The 23,030-nt window shown below is 48.2% G+C and overlaps 1 protein-coding gene across 2 annotated transcripts in view; it reads left to right on the top strand.

The window, feature by feature from the left end:
• Nucleotides 1-23,030, top strand: part of GNAO1 (G protein subunit alpha o1) — a 166,919-nt gene that overhangs the window by 62,667 nt on the left and 81,222 nt on the right. For both annotated transcript variants that reach the window (XM_060131671.1, XM_060131670.1), the window contains exon 3: nucleotides 22,006-22,147. In XM_060131671.1, the coding sequence (XP_059987654.1) occupies nucleotides 22,006-22,147 (142 nt within the window). The remainder of the gene's footprint in view (nucleotides 1-22,005; nucleotides 22,148-23,030) is intronic.

Below are 23,030 nucleotides of genomic sequence, written 5' to 3'. Positions count from 1 at the left end.
TCTTATTAATTCCAGCTTTTAACTTTATTAATTTGCAGTCATGTTCCTTTCATTTTGGTTTGTTCTTTTTGTAATCTTTTGGTAATCTCTTTAGAAGGGGGCTAAGTTTCTTTATTTTTCATATTCCTTCTTTAATCATAGAGCCTTTGAATTTCCTCTGAGCATGACTTTTGCTCTGCCCCATGGGAATTGGTATGAAGTAGTCTCTTTAACTGCCTTCTAGCTAGTTTGTCATTTCCCTTTTGATTTCCTCTTCACTCCTAGATTTATCTAGGAACGGGCTTCTTAATTTCTAAGTCAATATTTTTCTTCTCACTTTTTTTAATTTCTAATTTTATTAATTGTGATTAGATATTGTGGTATATAAAAGCTCTCCTTTGTAAAATTTGTTAAGGTTTTATCTCTGCAACCCAACATGTAATCAGTTTATGTAAATGATCCAGTCCCTAAAAATAGTTTATTTTGTGTTCAAGGAATGTAAGGTCCTGCATATTTCTAGAAATTCAAATTATATTATTCATTTTCTCTGTTATCTTAATTAATATTTGCCTATAAGATTTGTCCATTTCTGAAATAGCCATCTTTGAAATTTCACATCAATATTTTATTTATTCCATTTCTAATACTTGCTTTGTATATTTAGCTTCTCTGGTGTCTAATGTGTACAAGTTTCTGATGGTTGTAACTTTTTCATAAAGTGTTCCTCTAATCATTACAAATATCTTCATCCTCTGCAGTAGTTTTCAACTAAAATTCTCCTTTGTCTAATTAATTTTGGCACTCATGCTTTCCTTCTGTTTGCATTTGCCTGGTATCTATTTGTCTATGCATTTATTTTCAACATTTCTACATACCTTTATTTTAGTTAGATTCTAAAAAACATTGTGTACATGGGTTTTGTTTTCTGTTCTAATTGTTAATCCCAATCTGACATCTTCTTCATTAACTGATGTACTTGACTTTATTCCTTCCATATTATGGTATGTTTTTAATTTCCTTCCATCACTATTTTCATGTTTTTCTTTCCTCTTGTTTGTGCTGGTTTGATGTAGTTGCTTTGCATTTCCCTTGTCAATTTGGAAGTTCTCTACTTTTCCATCTTATTAAAGGTTACATTCTTTCCCCCTTAATTCATAATCAAATACATATTGCTCTCTGATTATTTGAAAGCAAGATAACACAAAATAACTGTTTCTCCCTCCAAGTTGCTCTGTTTCCTCTATACTTTTCTTTACTTCAGTGGGATGAGACCTTTAGAATTATTTCCCTGTTCCCTATTTAAGATGAGACCTTGGAAGAATTTTACTCCCTTCCTTTTCAACTCCTTGATTTTGTTAGGATAATTTAATATTTTTAGCTTTGGACTGTGGTTGGACTTTCCCTGATAATATGTCCTTTCTATTTTCAGAGTCCTTATTTATCAGTTCTGTTCCCAGAGAGTCCACCTTTCTCTGTTTAGATTTAGGAGAAAGGGGAGGGAGCAAGTGTGTGACATCCATATTTATCGTGCTTTCCTGACCTGTTCAGTCCCCGCGCCCTTCCCCCACCCCCACCCCCACCCCCGCCTATGTTGAAGTCTCTGTTCTGGTGCATTTGTGGTTTGTTGCTTTAAGTATTTTCCATAGATGGGACGTGTGGGTGGTAAAACTGTGGATCCTTGCATATTGGCAAATATCTTTTGCCCTGATGGGCAAAAACGATGGGCAAAATACAAAGTATCAGTATTTGAGGGATTTCGGTTCTCTTTTATGAGTGGTCTGTAGATGGTATTCTACTCTCTTTTAGCCTGTAGTATTTCAGATGAGAAGTCCAGTATCAGTCTTTTTTTTTTCTTTCTTTATAGGTTCTTTCTGTCTAGAAGCTTTTAGGATTTTGTGTTCATCCTCAAAGTTGAGGAATTTTACCAGGATAACCTGTGTATATGTCCTTGCCACCCTTCCTGGAACTTTGTGGGCCCTTTCAATCTGCAGACTCTGGTCTTGTTTTGGAATTATCTTCTATTAGCTACTTGGAATTATCTTCTATTTGTTACTTAATTACTGGCTCTCCTCCATCAGTTCCCTTTCCTTCTTCTAGAACAACCAACATTCTCAAGTTAGATCCCCCTAGCCCTAGGCCTTTCCTCCAGGTCTTTTGTCTTTTCCCTCATGAATTCTGTCTCTCTATACTTTTGCTCTATACTTGGAGATGATTTTTCCTTTTGGTCTTCCAGACCACTAATTCACATTTCAACAGGGACTCACCTACTATAGTTGGGAAGACTTTTTTTTAATATGCAGAAAGTCTTTTATGTCTTTCCTGACTTGCTTTAGGGCCCATGTGATTTTCTGTTTGACTTGTCATTTGTTTCCTAGAACATGTGCACTGTTTATACTGACTGATCTTCTTCTGCTGGGACTTTGAAGCATGTTGTGAGTTTTTCGTTGCTTCTGGTTGTGGAGTCCAGAGTGGCAGGTCTCCACTGTGGAGTGGAGCTGCCCTCGCCCTCTGGGCCAGTGGTGTCAAGGTAGGTGAGCCACTGATTTGCTCCTGGGATGTCTAGGAGGAGTTTTTTTCTCCCTTGGCTTCCCCTTTCTCCTTCAGTCCCAGGGGCAGGGGAAATGCAGCCCACTTGTTCAGCTCCTTCTTGGCCTCCTGAGGTCCAGGGAGACCAAGGCCAACCAGGAAAAGCCAATTTCAAACTCCCCATCCCTCCTCCCCAGATTCCCACACACACACTGGGGTCCACAGGTCTCTCTTGGCCAGTCTCTTCCGGGTATCCGCAGCTTTTGATTCTTGCTCCAGAGCTCTCTGAAGCTGCTCTTCAAGTAAAAGGGAGAAATCCTCACACAAGTGTTTCACTCTTATCTCCCATATGTACCCCCGTTTACCCAGAGGCCTCGGCAACTCTCTGATTCAGGATGGGCAGATGGATTAGAGGTGCTAATCTCTTTCAGGTTGCTGTGTTCCCAGAATTCTTGTCATCCGCTCTCAGTTTCCAGTGGATCTGCTGAGACTGGATAACCCCCTACCCTTCCCTTCCTCTGGGCAGGCTATTATCATGACTGGCACCCGGGACCCTAACATCCCCCCATGCCCTAAAGCGCCCTCCACTCTTTCATCTGCTTGAATCAGATTAGACACTGGACTGGATTCCAGAATCGTGTGCTCCAGGGTCCCTTGCTGTGTGGGCTGGGCACTGCTGATGACCCCCAAGATGATTTGCGATGGTAACAAGGACCCGGAATTCTATAACATTGAATCCCATGATGGGAAAGTTCTTTTTTCAGTTCTCTTTCAGTTCCTCTTGAGTTTGGTGTTACTATGTCTTTGACACCTCTTTAACACTTATGAATCTCCCTTTTAGCAAAAAAGAGAGCAGGTATCACACTCAGAGTCTTCGGTAGGCAACAGTATTTGCCTTTAGCCGGGACAGGAAGGCTGACCGAGGAGGAGGTTTGGTGGGAAAATCAGTAGTTCAGTGACCAACCCATTTAGTCTGTAATGCCTAGTGCATATCTAAGTGGAGATGTTGAGTAGGCAATCCAAGGTCTGAGCCTGGGGCACTCCAGTGTTTAGAGATTGGATTCCTTCCTCCTTGCCAACCCATGCATAGGTACCTTTCCTGCTGGTTGGCTAAGTGCCTTTGTATTGGCTAGCTCAAGAGGTTTGCTTCCCATCACTTCTGGGCCACTTCTTGGCAGCCGAGGCCACGTGATTGTCATTAGTGTTCCCTGTGTCTGACCAAGCAGCACTTAAGTGCAGACGTGGCCTGTGGCCAAACTTCCAGCTGTGCAGAGACTTCTGGTTGGCTGTGCTTCTTGTCAGATCCACGGGGTGTGCCACATCCTCCAATGAGGCTGCATTAAAAGATGGAAGCAAACTGGATCTGTTTCATAAGTTAGAACATGGTTCCCACTAAATACTCCAGTTTCATTGGACCTGTCAAATTCCTGGCCATATTTGTTACTATTATTCCCACCCATATTTATTAGAATAACAAAAACAAGAACAAAAATCTGCCATTAGTTTAGCACTTTTCCTTCCTACCAACATGCTGGAAACATTTAGTCTAACGGGAACATGGCCAATGCCACTAACTGGCTCTTTGAAGGGGTCACAGTGCCAACAGGGCCAGCAGGCAGTAGACTGGGGGCTGCAGATCAGTGGGGCCAGTGGATCACTGGAGAGCACTGGCCTGCCCATAGCAGGCAGCCAAACTCAGGTCCCACCTGAGAAGGCAGATTAGAATGTCCGATTTTTTCAGGAGAAGCCAGAAATTAGTATCTCTTTGTGAGAATTCTCCTGATTTATAAATGTTTGCTCCAATGAAAAAAAAAGCTAAACAAAAACGAAACCGCTGCAGGCCAAACAAAACACATCTCTCTCTGGCCCAGCTCCAGGCTGCAGATGGCTAGTATGAAGCCTGTGCTCTGGGACGGTGGGCCAGACAGTCGCTTTGATTCTCATACCTCCCCCATTACTGTGAAACGGGGCCACTACCAGGGCTGTTGGGATGGAGGTTATGAAGGGGACCCTGCTTCCACCTGCAGTTCTGCTGCTAACCGGCTCTGAGACTTTAGCCAAGCAGTATGTTAACCTCCCTAAGCCTCAGTTTCCTTATCTGTAAAATGGGGATAACTGTGTTCCTTATCCCTGAGATCTTGTTGTGAGGATTAAATGAGATAATATACAGAGATGCCTAGCACAAAGTTAGTGTTTAATCAGTAGGAACTGTTATTATTGTTCAAATAATATCTGTGAAAATGCTTGGAAAACCCAAAAGGGAGTGTTGGGTACTTGTCACTGTTCTGGGTAGTGGCACACTAGCCGGCTCAGAAAGGCCCCTTGCCGTGTCTCTACAGCAGAGGGAGGCAGCAGGGCCAGCCTGAGAATGGCCTTGTCCAGCCCCCTCCCCTTTATTTTGCTCAGGGACATGATGGTAATGATAATATTCCTGAAGTCCTGAGACTTGCTGTCTAGGAAGCCCAGCTCCACATCCCCACAGCTTCCCTGGAACTGGTGTCAGAGGCTCGCTGCCCTCCACACTCTGGCCCTGACACACTCGTAGCCTCTGAGCGGCCCCTCCTGCCATAGGGTCAGGGGGTGCTGAGGACACAGAGGGAGAATTTCTGTCATCTCTTTTGGGAGAAATGAGGGATTGGGGCAGGATGTGGTGAAGGTTTAGTCTGAAGCTGCGCAGAGGAGCCCTGTGCGGCCCTGGACTCCACAGCCCTGTTGGCTTCTCCTTTGGATGTGGACATCGCAGTCCAGGCCGCTCCTGCACAGGGCACTTTGTTCTTTGTGAAAAGTGCCACCAGACACACATGCTTGGCTTCAGATGGTCCATGATCTGAGCCTCAGAGCACAGTGACGGTGACGAGCTTGAAACAACAGACCCCACACTGGGAAGCAGGATATTTGCTTACACATTCTTGCATGATCAGCCAAAGAGCCCCAGGGACGTTTTGTGATCCGTGTGAGCTGGCCAGTCCGTGTTGGAGCTGGGGATGCTGGAGCCAGTGCAAGAGGAACAGCCTGGCTTCCCAGGGCGCAGGCAGCACCACCCTCGGCCACTGCAGCCATCGCACCAAAATAGGACTTGGTACGCCGTCAGCCTCACACATGGTGGGAATGCTGCCTCCTTGTAGCGGGGCGTGATCTGCTTCAAAGAGGCAAAGGCTGTGCCTTGCACTGAGTAGATGTTGGTGAAGTGTTCATTGAACTGAAGTCCATTCTTGGGAGCCCCTGTTTGTGTCCACATTCGATGCTGGAAAACCATGTGTGTTCTCTTCCCCTTCCCACCATCCTTCCCGGACTCTAGCCATCCCTGCACCTAGACCACGCTGATCATCCTGCATGTTGGAGCTTAAAGCGCATTTGATGTGGAAGTGTCTTAGAACAGCTGTCTCAGCAGTTGGCAATGGTGCTAATAAGCAAAAGTGAATTTGGTGGGGACACACAGTGTCAGGGGTCTTCCAGGACAGGCCCCATTCATTCATTCATTGTTCACTCCTTCAGCAGCCATGGGTTTGGCTCTGGGGCAGGAGGAGGAATCTGAGCTGGATTCTGCCTTCAAGGGGCTTTCCGTCCAGCGAGAGGGCTGAGACGCATCCTGAGGAATAGGAATATCAGGTAGAGAGCGGTGAGTGGAGCAGAGGCAGTGCTGTGAAGGTCAGCAGAAGGGGCAGAGCAGGGCATTCATTTGATGAGGATTAAGCTGTGACACTGGAAAGGTATTAAAGACTTACCAATTAAGGGGCCAGTGTGGTAATAGCAACCTCCTGATTGTTGGGACCGCTTCCTAATGCCTTTCCCCTCCTTTGCAGTTGGTCAGAAGTCTTGCCCCTTGCCAGCCTGGTCTCCTTCCTCCAAATGTGCTTGATATCATCAGTATTCCTTGGAAATTGTGGTCTGCGCGCTGTCCGTACAGTAGTTAGGAGCTTGGGCTCTTGGGAATACCCGTGTTTACTTGCTGCCTGACCTTGAGAAAGTGCATTAAAACCTCTCTGTGAGCCAGTTTCCTCATCTTTAAGATGGAGCTGGCACCCATACTCACATAGCTGCGCTGAGCTGGATGCCAGGAGCTGAGGTCCCAGGGGCGTTGGGAGGATTGAATGCATGAATGTCCAGCCCTGGGCACAGTGCTGGCAACTATGGGGTCAACAGGTGCCGGCCATCCTTACTCTTCCCTAGGACCCAGCTCTCCCTGCTCCTCGTGTGGCTGAGCGGTATGCATTTGAGCAGACTTGGATGATAGGCATTTTGTGTTTTTCTTTTGTCTTTACCTGAAATCCCAATGAGGAGAGCCTGACCAAGTGGACAGATTCTCAGGATGGCAGCTGGAGAGGCGCCTCCGTGAACTGCTTGATTTCCATGTGATTTCAGACTTGATTCACATTTGAAATCCCTCCGCTGCCAGCCACTGGACCAGGAGCAGGTCTGCTCCTCAGCAGCGGCTCGGAGTTCATGATGAGAGACCAGACTCTACTTAGCCTCCTGCTGGCCTCACAGACGAGCAGCAGAACCACCAACTGAGCCCCGATTCCATGACCCGCCAGCCCCGGCCATCACAAAGACAGGCCGAGAGGCCGCAGCTGGGCTGTCAGCGGCCTCCGCACCACCTTCAGTCCTAGTGGATGCTTTTGGTCTCAAGAGCAGAACACGCTACCCCAACTCCAACATCCCTGGAGAGGAGAGTGGATGTGGAAGCCCGCAAAGTGATTTTTGTGGACTCTCTGTTTTGGGTCGTGATCATACTTATAGTGGTTATGAATGAGGAGCTTGCATCTGCCTGAGAAAGTCTGGGATGGGAAACCCGGGAGGCCACGGCGGGGCTATTTAAATCCACCACACGGAGACTGGCATCCTTTCTGGGCCACATGCACTGCCGGGGAAGGAAGGCTGGCTGGGCTGGACTCTGCTGCATGTTTCTGTGACTGTATTTCTCTCAGTCTGGCAAGACATGCCCTCACCTGGAATTCTCCCTCACTTTCTTTCAAAGACTCAACAAACGGGTGACACGGGGAACCAGAAGAATGTGGCTTACATGGTACCGTAGGAGAGGTTCAGGGGCCTGAGTGCAGACGTGGCCCCTTTGGCAGAGCTGGCGTGGCAACTGACCACTGCCATTAAGTCTGGGGGAGACGAGCGTTACTCTGGAGAGGAATGTGGATTCAGACTTGCTTTTGGCAGACTTCATCACAAGCATTTCCCCGGAGGGCATGAGAAATGTGATTTCCCCAAGGAACCCTGCCCTGTCTCAGTGACCTGTACCTTTTGCCTTGAACTCTGTCCTCGGCAGGACAGAGTTTGAGAACAAATGTTTGAGAACAAATGTTCACCTAGAACGGTCCACCATCTGGGGCAGTGCTTGGGAGGCTCTGTGGGAAATCCTGAAGCTGCCCCCTGCGTGCGTGCCCAGCAGCCTAAACCAGGGAACGGGGGATTCTTTTCATGCCCCTTTGTCTCTGCCAGTTGGTGGTGGTGTTTTGGTGTCCTTCCTGCTCAATCACTGGTAAGAAGGGAAAGCAAAACAAGTCCTCATTTTAGAAGAACAGGAAGAGACAAACCAAGAGCCTGTGATAAGTGTTTTCCAGGCTGCCCGCATCTGTAATCGAGAAGGGAAGCAAGGAGAGTGAAGTTCCCGATTTGGGGGGCGGGGAGGGGTGTTGAGGGGCAGCAGAGAGTGCTTTGGGAATCGCTGGTCCCTGGAACGTGTATAAGAGAAAGTGATCTCCAGCTTGACTTGGTCACTGTGAAGTAGGGCTGGAGCAGGGGCTTTCCTGAAGTACTGTAGCCCTCAGAGCCCTCAGGAGTTACGCAGTACCAGTTGTGTGCAGTAACTGCACCGTCTTTCACATCAGCAAGTCTTTGTGGCTAGTCCAGTGTCCTGCTGCCATCCTTCCAAACAAAATCCCAAGGGCTGTGCAGTGTATCTGTAGTCATTAAAATTCCTGGTTGCTGAGAACAGAAACCTGCCTCAGAGTGACTGAAGCACAGAAGGAAACACGTTGGCTCATGTAACTGAGTAGCCTAGGAATATACTAGCATCAGGCATAGCTGGATCCAGGTGTGTGCTGCACTGACTGGCCAGGTGTGGATCAGGGACTCACCTCTGGAACTTAGGCTAGGGATAGGGAGATGCCCCAAAGTGGGAGGGAAGGATGGTTCTCCAAAGGAAGGGAGAATAGGAACTGGGCAAGCAAAAACAGCAGATACTACTCCAGCCCTCATTTGCTGTTTACAAAGCTCATCATCCCTCATAGGCATATTCCGCAGTGAGTCACCACTGCACCCCGCAGAGAGTGGTGAGGGAGCCAGGAAGAACCCAGGGAGGAGCCCTCCCACAGACTGTCTGAGTCCCACCTGGTCTGCTTAGATGACAGAGCCTTTTGGACTTGTCAATCTGGGGTCAGAAAGGGAGATGTTTTAGGTGGCTCATGTTGGTGACTTTCTGTTCTGTGAGCTGTCTGCCAGCAATAGCAGGCTCTAGTGGTCTTTGCTCTGTTTCCTGGGGTTCATGAGAACATACCCAGGGGCTAATGAGCGGGGTCATAAATAATGAACAAACATACTGGAGGCAGGAAGCGTTGTTTTCCCAAGGATTGAACAAGAGGAGCAAAGCGCTGCAGGCTTACTCATGCTTTCTCCACAAAATAGAATCAAAAAGCTGTGCAAACTGCCCCCTGGTGTATAATATTATCCATATATTAAACATAACGCACTAATAAGAATACTTCATTTCATTATGTCAGTGGAGGAAGAAAGGGCAATCTAGCAGCTGCCCTAATCGGGCAGATGGGAAACCAGAAATGTTACTTAGATTCAGTCAGGAAAATCGACATTGAACCAATTTGCCTCACCGGCTTTTACTGTGTTTAACGAAAGCTCACGTCTTTACATAAGGCATCGTAAAACGGGCTCGGGAGCCATAAAGCTCTCTGTCGTGTCTTTGCAACACAACCAATGACTTTAACAGTTGGATTTCAAAAAACAGCTTTGGATTTTCCCAGAAGTGACATGGAGTGGGCAATATAAGGTGTCTGCATGTCCTCACCCTTCGAAAACCTACGAGAAGCAGGATGTTAGGGTTAAGGGGGAGGGGGTTTGCGGGTGGACCGGTGCTGGTAAGGTGGGGGGGATCCTGGTAAACCCCTAAGGAAAAGGCCACAGATCCTGGGCCTTCAGGCAGGAGGCTGTTCAGCGCCCTTGGTGGACGTGGGATCAGCAGCCCGGGATGTGAGGTGCTGTCGGGCCGGGGAGGGACCCATGTTTCCAGGCTCACAATTTAAAAGCTGCCTACCTTTGCAGAAGCGAGTCATGTGTGGAACCACCATTTTAGAGCTGATGAGATCCTGAGCAATCACCTGTTTTGTTCAGCTGTTCAACCAGCATTTATTGATCCTTCACCGTGTGCCCGGCACTGCTTAGGGTGCTGTGGTCAGTGAGACAGACAGGGGCCCTGCCCTCACGGAGCTCATTGGTATGTGGGGAAACAGATAAGATACACGTAACTGTATATTTATATTAGGTGGTGATAACTGTTTAGAAGGAAAAACAGTATACAAGTAAATACATATATTTATGTCAGGCGGTGATAACTCTTTTGAAGGAAAATAAAGCAAGATAAAGATAGGGGATGATGGAGGGCCTCTTTTAGCTAGAGTGGTCTGAGGAGGTGACATCTGAGCAGACCTTGAATTCAGTGAGGGGTGCAGGCCTCTATTTCAGATCTCCTCAATCCTTGGTCCGCCAAGAGCTCCTTTGATTTCAAGCTTGCCCCCATGTTTTGTGATGTGTTATACCCCAAAAAGACGTAAAGATGACCACAGAGCTTGGTTAAGCTGAGTGAAGCAGGGTGACCACAGGGAGGTGACACAACCCAGGCCCGAAGCTGGCACCTGACCCGTCCAAGAGGCTGGGCAAAACACACAGGAAATAAATCCAAAGTCCCAGTGACTCACTGCAGCTGCTCGGTGGCAGAGACAAGGCCAGACCCCAGGTCTCCTGAGTGACAAAACGGGTAGAAGCTGCCACAGGAAATGCCAGTATTTTTCTCAAAACACTAGCATGGGAAGAGCCAGTGGCTGAAATCTGAGGGTGGATTAGGAGGCCGAGGGTATCCTCACAGGAGGCTGGCAGAGCTGCCTCGAAGGATTTCCTCTAACCCCAAGGTAGAGCCCCAGGCCAGGGCCAGTGCTGCTGACCTAAGAAGGGCTGGCCAGAGGCCCCGGCTCTCGGGGGCCTTTTCCTGCCCACTTCACTTGGGATTCCAATGCTTGTCGGTGGCCAAACTGCATAAGAACCTAGGTCTTCTGTCTCCAAGTCCAAGGCATGATGTCTCTAATCCAAGGCTGGGGTCCCAGGGATCAGACCACCCACCCTACTGAGAAGAGAAAAAGGAACAGAGCCTGAGAAGGCAGTGCTCAGAGCATCATGCCCCCGTGGAATGAGAGCCGGCGTGTGCCCACCCCCCAGCACTGGGAGTCTTGAGAAAGGGCAAGGTCCACATTGTTTTCCAGATAATGGCAGCAGAGGCTGTGTACTGGAATCACAACAAGTCCTGGCCTTGCCCCTGGCTCCATCTGGTGACAGTTGGCAGCTGACATCTTTGCTTCTGGCCTGAGTTTCCCCTCATTAAAAATGGCATCTTTATAACAGATTTCTGCAAGTCACTGTCAATAGGACATACCCCTTGTTTTGTACCAGTCATTCCCCTGGGGGATTGGTCTGCCTGACACTATTCTTTTTAAATACCCTCCTGTTCTATATTATTCTACATCAGAATATCAGGTTCTAAATATAGTATGAATCACTAAGGGATCTTATTTTTTAAATTACTTTTCTCATACCATACAACTTCACCCCACAATTAAACAGCTGGGTTTCAAATCGAGTCTTTCATGTCTTCTTTTCAAATAGCCGAAAGATCCCATTTGTGCCCATGTGCTTCACTCTAGCCCGGCCTGTGAGGCAGGAGTCGTCCAGCTTCTGGCTTGTTCTGTGCAGGTTTCGTAGCTTTCTGCCTTCACTGGGTGGAGTAGGCTCTTAGCTGAAGCTGGGAAGAGCTCCCATCCACAAGCAACCCGAACGTCCACTGGTAGGGGTTTGGCTGCATGACTCAGGGCCCATTCAGATGATGGGACCCCAAACAGCTGGTGACAACTCCTGGGTGACACAGAGCCACACAGTGTGATTCCGTCTCTGGAGAAACAATATGGACTCGCAGGTGAAAGAACTGAAATTTACACCAGCATGAGGATGGTGCTTCCCTCTAGGTGACAGGATGATGGCTGATTTTTTTTTCTTCTTCTTTTTCTTTTTTCCTTAGCTGTGTGAGTTGGAATCTATGAGTGTTCCAAGAATAGTCCTTTCAGGCAGGGCTGGAGAAATCAGGGAAAGAGGAGGGAAAGCTGCTATTTTAGAGTGATCCGTGCTTAGAGCAGAACTGTTGGAAGTCAAGATGGTTCAGGGTGGTACACAGATGAACATTTTTTTTATTTTAATAGGTGACTGTATAATGTGTATTAAGAAAAAATATAAGTAGTGCACTAGTCCTGTGTGATCAAGTCCCCGCTGCTCTCTCTGACCTCATCCCCTCCACTCTCCTGATTATTTACTCCATTCCAGCCCAGCTGGCTTCTCACCATCCTTCTCACACACAAGGTGCCCCAGGACCTTTGCACGAGCTGTTCTTTGTGCCTGAAATGCTCTTCCTCACATATATCCAAGATCCACTCCATCTCATCATTCAGGTCTCAGCTTCACATGTCACCTGCTTTTCAGCCTCCTAACTCTACACCCCCTTTTTGTGTTTATTACTGTATGATTATTTGCTTGTTTGTTTACTAGACTGTGCATCCCTTGAAATCAGGGCTATGTCTGTTCTGTTCCCCACTGCCTCCTGGGTGCTATATGAATGGCACCTGGCATGTAGTGGTCATCTTCGTGGGTGAGAGGAGGAGGAAGCCATCGGTGGGGATTGGAGGCAGTAATCTTGAGGATGGCTCCAGCTCTGCCAGTCAAGGAAACAGCCTTTATGCCTAGAAAAGAGCAAAGCTTCTGACCTCTCAACAGGGGCCTCCAGGTCTCAGTCCCTCTGCTCGCTTGGGACTCTGGGAAATCAGAAACAAGGGCCCAGCATGATTACTTAGTAAACACCTGCAGCTGGTGGTCTCTGAGCCAGCCATTCAAAACATAGGTACCTTCTGGCCCCCAGCCTCTCACTCATTTAGGTCAAGGCACTGCTGCACTGGGTGTGCAGGGGACCCGTGGCCTGGGAGACAAGGCGAGTGGTCTAGCCCTGCTTTGGCACTGATTAGTCTGTGATTAGTCTGTGACTTTAATACTAGGGACTGGCAGTTATCGGGCCCAGCTGTGTGCCAGGCCCTCCCCACACATTCTTTAATACTGCAGAGAGCCCTGTGAGAGACCATCATTATCCCTGTTTTCTAGAGGAGAGACCTGGGCCCAGGAAGGTTAACGTGGCCGTGGTCCACACGGTTAGTGAGTAGGATAGTCAGGGTGTATCCGGCTCCTAATAGGTATTCAGTGTCCCTTTGTAGAATGAACTAAGTGGATGAATAGCGTCCCCTAGGGGATTTGGGCTGCTGCGGGGGTGGCAGTGCCCACCTCTCACCAACCCCCTGTCCCTGCCCACACAGTGCCCTCTGGACCACTGTTGACTGCCCTGCTTGTCTTCACCCTTGGTGGCATCCAGCAAACCAGGAACCGGGGTCTCTCCTGCAGGTCAAACCCCACTGCGCACAAGACCTCATCAAGTGAGAATATGTACAAGAACAGAGTCGGCGGGGGGGCTCCAACCGGGAGAGGAGGGGGGGTTTCACCAGGGCCAGTCCCCGCCACCACGCACACGTTATCCTCAGGTGCCTCCCCTTTGCTGTGCCCGCCTCAAGCTGGTCTGCTGTTGTGCCAGCTCCCGTAGCCTGGCTGGTGTTTGTGATGCTTCCCCCATTGAATTAACTCACTATTTGTACTTCTCCACGAGATCAGTGGAATCCTCTCTCTGGAGGGAACATCACACCTGCACCAGCACCAGATCCAGAGCAGCCTCCCTGACTGGGCTCTCTGGCTTCCAGTCCCACGTGCCAGCCTGTGAAGTGCCTTCTGTTCATTTAGACACATTTCCCAGCACCCCGTGTGCCAGCTGGGGGCTCTGGAAGACACGCAGAGACCACGCAGGCTCTCCACAGTGCCCTCGCCCCGCCCCCCAGTCTGGAGTCCCGTCTTCCTCCCTGTCTCTCTGGCCTGCACCCACTCCACTTGGAATGCTGCCTCCTGAGAGGTGGGCCCTGTACCCACCCTGCACCCCTGCTGTAGGTCAGGTCCTTCTCTTGTAGCTCTTTCTGGTTGGGTTTTTCTTCTTGGGTAGCACCTACTCCACTTACAATTTAACCATTTGTAAAAGTACTTCTTTGATATCTATCTTCATATTCAAGCTCCATGAGGGCAGGGCTCGTATCTGTCGGTTCACTCTTATATCCCCAGCCCTTAACTGGTACATGGTCAGTACCTGAACAATATATGAAGACTGAATTAGGGGCTGAATGAAGGAGCTTACAGAATACCCTCAGAGAAGCCCCCCAAGTTATTGGGAACTAGAGCTTTTCAGACAGAAGTGGAAAAAATTTTTTTTCTGTTTTGCAATTGTTAGATGTTTTTCTTACCTGGTATCACCCATCACCCCCCCATCTCAGGGGTGCACTAAGGTAGGTGAGAGGCCTATGACACAGTGGAAGGGCCTCTGGAAATTTTGTCCCTGCTCTGCCACAAGCTAACCATGTGACTGTAGGCAAGTCTGTCCTCTCTAAGTCACAGTTACCTACCCAGGCAGGGGGCATCATGGTAGGAGCATGACCTTTGTCATCAGATAGTATCACAGCTGATTTGGCAGTTGCACAGTGTCACTAGGAATGCCCTATACCCCTTTGACCTGCCGTCCTTAGGGTGGTAGCCTTTAACCTCTTGGTCACAACATGGCTGCCATGGCTCCAGTATTTACTTCGTCATGCAACCACATGTTAAGGCAAGAAGCCAAGGAACGGCTGGCGGAGGGACAGCCACGGACACGGGGGCAGTGGAGAAATGAGGGGACCGGAAAGCTGTTCTCAAAGGTCTGTCACTGGAACAAGAAGAGAAAGTCTTTCTCAGAGGCATTTCTAGCCAACTCCCCTTCAGTCTTACTTGCTTGAGCTGGATCACATGGTCACTCTTAGCTGCAAGGGAGACAGGGAAGGGAACGCACCATGGTGAGAATGGCTGTTGGGCGGCAGCCAGCATGTCTGACGCACATACCCTTCAGTTGGCCCTTGGCAGCTGCCACTTTATACTGTTAACTCTCATGTTCTCAGCACTAGCTTTCTCACCTGGAACAAGAGCCCTGGGAAGGCAGGGACCAGGCTGAACCCAAGTGAAACATGTCAGGAAATTCCTGTTGATTGGCGGCTTTACCCCTTGTTACTCAATTCTTCTCTCACGGCCAGAATGGTCCTCCTGTTAATAAACACCAGCGTCTGTCTCCCATTGAACATGATTTATTGTCCTTTCAAATAACAAATGCGAGTTTTTTTTAAATGAAACAAAACAAACATGATAAGAGAGTTAAAAAAAAAATCACTGAATGCTACCATCCAAAAGTGATCTTGATGATATTTTGTTAAGCATCCTCCCACGTCATCTTTTCTCTCTCCCACCTTCTCCCTCCACACCCCCACCTCTTACCAACACCATCACACACAAATCTAGTTTTATACAAATGGCTGCGCGGGGCACACGTTGTACTCTAACCGGTGTTTTCATTTTACAGTCCTGTCCGGGTCCGTTGCTCTGGTAGGTTCTGTGGAGCCCCTAATTGCTGGTATGTGGCTCATTAACTCACTGGTATCTCACTGTTGCCTGTTTGATTAAAACTGTGTTCTCTGAAGCCAGGGTGGTCTTTTTCCCCCGCTGGGGAGGGCTGTGGCTCTAGGGCCAGAGCCACATTGCTGATCAGGTCTCCCCGACGACTGGAAACTGTTGTCAGTGGTCCCGCGAGTGAAGCCCTGAGCACTGACCCTAACCCAGGCAGCCCACATGTGATGAGACACACATTTTATAACCTCATTAAGCGGCTCCCAAATCAGGAAATTTAGCTTTTTGACCCACTGCTGCTCCTGTGATGTTCATTAGGTAAATTCGCAGATCCTGTGCTCCAGTCTGGACTGTGCGCCCTCTTGCTGTCCTGTCTTCCTTCCTGTGGCTGTGAGCCCTGCTTCTCCTCCTGCGGGGGGCGGAGGGGGTCTTCCCATGGTGTCCGGCCTCCCTGCTGCCCCTTGGCCCCGGGTCACTTCCTGTCCTCAAGAGGACAGACACCGGACACCCAGCACCCTGTACTTTCTCCCCCAGCTCCACTTAGCAAATGCAATAATGTCAATAACAGTCATCATAACAGCTGAGCTGATTGAGTGCTTCCTGTGCCAGGCCCTCTTCTTTACATACCGTGGCCCAGTGAGGGTAGCCACTGTTAATTACTAGGCCCATCTCCATGGAAAGTTGAGGAAACTGAAGCATCAAGCAGTTAAGGAAATTGCCCAGTCACACGTCTCAAGTCTGTCTCCAAAAGCACCCCCTTAATCTGAACTCTTAAAGGGATTATTGTGGAGGATGAAGAAATGGTCCTGGTGCCGGGGAAAGGGTGCTGATAAAAGGAAGCAGAGGAGGGGCATTTAATCCACCGTGGAGATGGAGTGAAAATCATGTGTTCCAGCAGCTTAGAGTCTGTGCATTTGTGAACCTCCAGAAATGGGGGGTAAAACTGTGTGTGTGTTGGTGCGTTTGTCACAGTGTCAGAAGCATCTGTGATTCAGAGAGGGAGAATGGCTGCTGGGCAGGATGATCCTCCAGGGTCCCTTCCAGCTCCTAAGCCTGTGGTTCTGTGACCATATAAGGCCACTGTGCCTGGGGAGTCTCACTGCAGCAGAGTGCAGTCCTGCACTGAGAGGGGGAAGCAGAGAGCAAAGGGAGCCCCAGCCCAGGCCCCCTGCAGGGTCTCCAAGGCAGCAGAGAGAGGAGCTGGGATAGGAGAGGTGGTGGTGGTGGGGCGGGGAGTGGAGTCCTCCTTGATCGCCTCTTCCCAGAAAGCTCAGACCTGCTCCAGCCGGCTCGGCTGCTACCCTCCCTCTCTCTCCCCATTTCCACTTGGGATCTTCTCCCTCAATTGTGTTGCCAGGTTTCCAGAGTCCAGCTGGTGGCTCCTGTCCAAAATCAAACACAAGGCTGCAGAATCAGCCCTTGCTTGCTCCCCAGGTTTCTTCTGGTTTGGTAGCTTGGAAAACCCCACACCCCTCAGAGTCCCTGAGTTTGGGGTGGGCACCAACACAGCATCTAGCTTGACCCTCCTTTGCTACCCTGGCTCTGAAGACATAGGAAATCTGGTGAGTTCCCACCCCAGCGCGCACACACACACACACACACACACACACACACACACACGTCTGCCTCCTCTAGTGAGCTCCTTGGAGAGGGGTGGGTCTTGTGCATCAGTGTAGTCCTGGTTCATGTAGTTGTGTCCCACTTCCCCTGAGTACTATTCAGAGCCTAGCCCTGTGCCAGTTGTTATGGAGAGGAGGAACTGAGATGGATGAGATGTGGTACCTGACCTCCAGGGACTGACAGGCTGGTGGTAAAGACAGAAAGTTAATAAACAAGTGCACTAGGAAATGGTCTCCCAAGGTACGAAACATGTATTAGTCATGACTGTATTGGTTGTAAGTGACAGAAACCCAAATCAGATTAGCTTATGCAGAAATAAGAGGGAGTGGTTTGACTCATATCACTCAGAAGTGTAGGGATAGGGTTAGCTTCAGGAATAGCTGGATCCAGTGGCTCAAATGATGTCTCTGGGACTTGATTCTGCACTCTGTCACTCAACTATGTAGATGAAGTTTGGTTTGTCTGGGGCTGCTGCAGTGTGAGATGTCAGAGGTGCCACATGCAGCCTCACTCCTGCTTTCCAAATCCTGGCCTGGTCTCCTCCAGGGCTCAAACCTGGGCTGTCGCAAGAAACCAGAAACCAGACTCCCCTGGGCTGCCTCTCCAACCCCTAACCAAACACCTCCTTTCCTTGCCCCATACTCCTTGGGCTGATATTATAGGAGATGTTTTGATGCTCACTTTGTATGGGAAATCTCTGGGTTCTCTGGGAACTTAGATATAGGGATCCCAAAAGAAGCAGCAGTCCTGCCTGTCAGCATCCACCTGGTGGGCACAAGCACAGCCCCGAATGCCATTGTCACACTTAGCAGCTGCGTGACCTCGCGTAGCTGGGTTAACCTCTTTGAGCCTCAGTTTCCTCTGTCAAGAGAAGATAAAATTATCTCCTAGGTTTGTTTTGAAGATTAGACGAGATCGTGCATGTAAAGCACTTAACACAAGGACTTAACCCTCAAACATTAGCGGCTGTTATGATTCTGCTTCTTTTGTACCACCAGTGAAGGAAATTCTATTTGGGGGATTTTGACTTTAGGATGAAGATATTATCACTAACAGCTACTATATATTATATACTTACCATGCAATAGGCACTTTACATTTATTCCTCACAGCAGTTCCTTGCGGCTGAGGAAACCAAGGCCCGAGGGGTTAAATCCTTTGCCAGGAACACACAGCTCATCAGTGATGGAGCTGGCGACCCCGTCTTTCTGACTCCTAAGCTCTGACCACTCTCCGGAATGAGATGGGAAATAGAAAATAAAGGGGCCTTAAGTGATACTTTTAAGGATATATGACTGAAGTCAATGCTGTGGCGAGGGGGTAGGGAGCAGAGAAGAATGGGGCATGAAAGAAATACTGAAGGACTTACACTAAAAAAATCCAGCCTTTTTCTCTGAATGGTAGAATTATGAACATTTATTTATTTTTGGTGTTGTTCTGTATGGTGCAACTTTTCTATGTTTGAGTACTTACTACTTTGTAGTCAGAGGGAAGGGAAGGTGTAAAATTCTACCCTGAAGCAGGAAGCCCAATTTTAAGCTAATATAAGCCAGTTTGAACAAGTTTTGCAACCAATAATCATGATTTGAGCAATTTTTGGCCAAACTGCTTCATTTTTGTAAAGCTGAATGAAGCTTCTCTATCTTGGGCCACCCCAGGCACCAGTGAGACCTTCCAGGCAGTATTCTGCCTAGTCCAGTCTGAGGCCTGAGGGGTGGCAGAAAGGACTGTGTACCCAGAGACCCGGGTTCTGCTCCTGCCTGTGGCTCTCACCCTGCCTGCTGACAGCCATTAGGCCAGTTATTCAATCTCACTCAGTCTCCTTTTCTAGAGATGGGTATAATGAAATCCTACCCTCCCTACCTTGTTAGGTGGTGTAAAGAATTAATACTAACAGGTGGGAAAAATGACAGTCCCATCCCCTAGTGGAAGGAAGTCCTGTAGGCAGCTGAGGGTCTAGAGAGTATTCCCAGGAGAGTGGCAAGGCCTGCTGGTCCAGAACGAAGCATGAGAAACTCATTGCACTGGCTTCTTGGGAGGGTGTGTCATGGGGACCAGTAAATCCAGACTGCACCTCTCAGGTCACCCAGAGGTCACCCTCTGAGGGGAGTCTGGTCTCAGAGACTTTTTTAGTGATGGTTCTAGAGTTTACAATATGTATCTTAACTTATGCTTTACTTTAAAGTAATATTATGCTACTTCATGTATAATACAAGAATTTTTCAACAGTATTTTTCCATTTTACCCCTCCCATCCTTTGTGCTATTATATAAATTTTACTTCTATGTAATACATTTTCAGCCTTTTTCCTCTCTTTGCTTCAGTTTGGATGGTTTCTATATTGGTGTATTCAAGTTCACTAATCTTCTGTGTGTCTAAATCTGCTGTTAATCCCCTACAGTGAAATTTTTGTCTCGGATATTGTATTTTCATCTTTAGGTACTTCGTTTTGTTCTTTTTTATCTTCCATTTCTTTACTCATTATACTCGTTTTCCTTTAATTTCTTGAAAATATTTTAAATAGGTGTTTTTGAGGTCTTATTTGTTAATCCCATCATCTCTGTCACTTCTGGGTCTGCTTCTGTTGACTGATTTTTCTCCTGGTTATGGGTCACACTTTCCTCCTCCTTTGCATATCCAGAATTTTTTTATTGGATGCTGGATATTATTAAGTGTCTGGGTTTTGTTGTCCTCATTTAAAGAGTGTTAGATTTTATTCTGTCATGCAGTTAAGTTACTTGTGGGTCAGTTTGGTTTTCTGAGGCCCATTTTTCAGTTTTGTCAGGGCAGGTCTAATGTAGCCTTTACTCTAGGGCTAGTTTAGCCCTACTACCATGGCATGAGCCTTCTGGGGTTTCTGCCAAATGCCCTAGGTGTCAGCTGTCCACTCTGGTTAGTCAGAACTTGAGCATCTCCCAGCCTTGGGCCAGCTCTGGAAGGTGTCCACCTTATAAGCTCCCTGACACTTGTTTCTTGAGCTCGTAGAGTCTCACTCTGTTCAGCCAAAGACTCAAGGAGACCCCTGTTCAGATATCTGGAGCTTTCCCTCTCTCTGCACTTTTCTCTCTGGTACTCTGCCCTTCAACTCCCAGTCCCCACAGCTTTCCTGAACTTTTATCTTTATCCCATCAGCTCAGTAAGACCCCTGTGCTCTGCTTGGGTCCTCCCTCCCTGCACTGAGGTCTGGTAGACGCCTCCAGGCAGAAAGCCAAGGCAATCATAGGACTCACCATGCTTTGCTTCCTTTCTGTTCCAGATCATGGTCCTGTGCTGCCTGTTCTCCAGTGTCTGAAACCACTTGTTTAATGTATTTTGTCCAGTTTTCTGGCTGTTTACAGTGGAAACTAACAATTCCCTTTGAGATCCCCCTGGGGTTGTGCACCAGTGCCTCAGACTGGGTGTACACTCAAGAAACTTGTGCAAAAACGGAGTTAGGGCTAATAAAAGTCAGTGAAAAGGCAATAGGGTCATTTTGATCTGCTTCTTAGAGAAACTCAGGATAAAGACTCACAACCCAGCACCAAGTCACATTTTATAACAGGAATCATTAGTGTCCATCAGCTGACGAATGGATAAGTAAAACGTGGTACATCTGTACATGGAATCTAGTTTGGCAATGAAAAGAAAGGGAGTACTGACGCATGCTACAACATGGATGAACATGCCAAGTGAAAGAAACTAGTCACAAAAGACGACACCTCGTGTGATTGCCTTTATGTGAAATGTCCAGAATAGGCAAATTTATAAAAACAGAAGGCAGATCAGATGAGTGGTTGCTTACTGCTGGGGTAGGGGATGGGGAGGGACTGCTAATGGGTACAGGATTTCTTTTGGAGAGGACAGAAATGGTCTAAAATTAGCCTGTGGTGACCATTGCCCAACCTTGTGAATATACTAAGAAGTACTGAATCACACGCTTTCCATGAGTGGATTGTATGGTCTGTGAACTATATCTCAGTAAAACTGTTTATACAAAGAAAGAAAACTTGTTAGCAGTTTTCTCCTGTACTGAAGGATGTGAAGGGCTGGAGAGGGGCTGTGGAGGTGGAAATGGAGGTCTGAGCTACTATACAGTTGGATGTACATGTTACAGGTAGCATTGAGTCTTGGACTGAAAAACATGACCACAGGAGAGTTTGCACGGGGCATGACTAATGTTGGATGTTAGTCTTGAAATCCATTTGTCCTTTCTTAATTACCTCAACCATGAGAGGATTCTTGCAAAGTCTTGGCTTTACCCCCTCTCTAGTTCTCTCTCCTCCCCAGACCCTTGTCGGCAGTGGGCGTTCACTGAGCGGCCGCCATCTGCAGGGAACAGGGACCTCAGGGCATGTCCAGCCTCAGCCCTGACCCCAGAGGAACCTGAGAACAGGAGGGCAGGGAGTGTCGCATGGCCTCTGAGAACTGCAGTGTCGCCTTCGTGTCCTCCATGTCATGTTCAGAGTCATCAGAATAAGGGTGACACAGTGGTCACATCCCAGCTGAGGATGGGGGAGTAGGCAACTCCTTCTGTTGGCTTTTCTCTTGTCAAAGAGGAAGGTTTTAAGTGAGTGCTCTTCCCTTCATTAAAAGCAGTGTAAGTTTTCTGTGAAAGAAAAAATGTATTCTTCGTGTGCAGGCTTCTCGCAGGGGTCTTCAGCAGTATACTCCTAAGTGGGTATTTAAGTTAAAACCCTGAGCTTTGCTTAAAAATACTAATGGTGAACATTTATCGAGTGCTTAGTGTGTGTTCTAAGTGCTTTCAAGTATTGTCAACCCCTTGACTGATCTTTCTTTCACTGTACATAGGGAATGTAAAAAGACTGCATTTCTTTTTTCCACTGTTCTGTTTTTCAGATTAATTGTCAGTAATTTAGGTCGATTTTTCCTTCAGATTTTGTGGTTTTATCACAGCAGCTCAGTAATTCAGCATCCGAGCTGGGCCCGGCCCTCAGCCGGGAGGTTGGCTGGGGTGGGGCTTCACATGCCTGGCACGCTCGGTGTCAGCTGTGGACAGCGCACTCATCAGGCATGCTGTGTGTGGTTTTGCTCTAGGATCATCCACGAAGATGGCTTCTCTGGAGAAGACGTGAAACAGTACAAGCCCGTTGTCTACAGCAACACCATCCAGTCCCTGGCAGCCATCGTCCGGGCCATGGACACTTTGGGCATTGAATACGGTGACAAGGAGAGAAAGGTAGGCTGCTGCGCCCATGCACACGGGGAGGAGAGGGCCGTCTCTGGTACCCGCTGCGTCCTCTTCATAAGGCCAGGCTGCCGTGCAGGGACAGGACGAGACTGTGCTGTGTCACCCGCCAGTGTACCAGTCGACCTGGCCAATACAGTTAAACAGGGGCTCTGGTGACAAGCAGACCGCCACAGCACAATCGCCAAGGAAGGAGACAACAGCCACAGAATTCCAGGGTTTATTTTGCAGATGCGAAAGGGTTGGTGACTGCCCTAAACTGGGACTCTCACAACATTGTCCAAGTACATGCCCTTGGGCAATTAACCTGAACAGAAAAACTATTTCTTAGACAAAACAAGCCCCACCTAGCCACCATCTTCCCTCCTTAGGAGAGCTTTCCTTACCTTGTTGGGGGTGGGGCAGCCATTTGAATTCAGTCTCTTCCCTCCTTTGCCCCATGGGTTGTGTTTTCTGCCTCTCCGAGGTGTGTCTGAGGACCGAAGAGGCTCTCCTTCCTGTAGGAGGTCGACATCCTAGAACAGGGACAGTTTTTCAGTTGAGTTTCCAGGCATCTGATAAGTGGTGAATGGAATAAGTTGTAAAAGCCTCTTTTTTACAAACATTTGCGTTAACTGTAAGACTGAACCTTACACAGCTATACTGGCAAAGCCAAATAAAAGGTGGCGGGGAGGGAGGGAAAACAGCCTCAGATAAGTCTATCTAAAAGTGACTCTTCGTCTCCTGGTGGGACCCTGAATCCCAGCGATCCCCCTCCTGTGACCTGGAGTGTGAGGAGGGGAGCAGGTGGAGGCCTCCGAGCGCCTGGGCCCCTCCTTGGAGGCTCCGGACGGAGAGCGTTAATCTCCAATTACTGCGTGGTTTGGTTATACAT

This window comes from Lagenorhynchus albirostris, chromosome 19 (genome assembly GCF_949774975.1).
Source record: "Lagenorhynchus albirostris chromosome 19, mLagAlb1.1, whole genome shotgun sequence".
NCBI lineage: Eukaryota > Metazoa > Chordata > Mammalia > Artiodactyla > Delphinidae > Lagenorhynchus > Lagenorhynchus albirostris.
The sequence above is the reverse complement of the archived record's forward strand: the minus strand, read 5'-3'. Positions and strand labels throughout refer to the sequence as shown.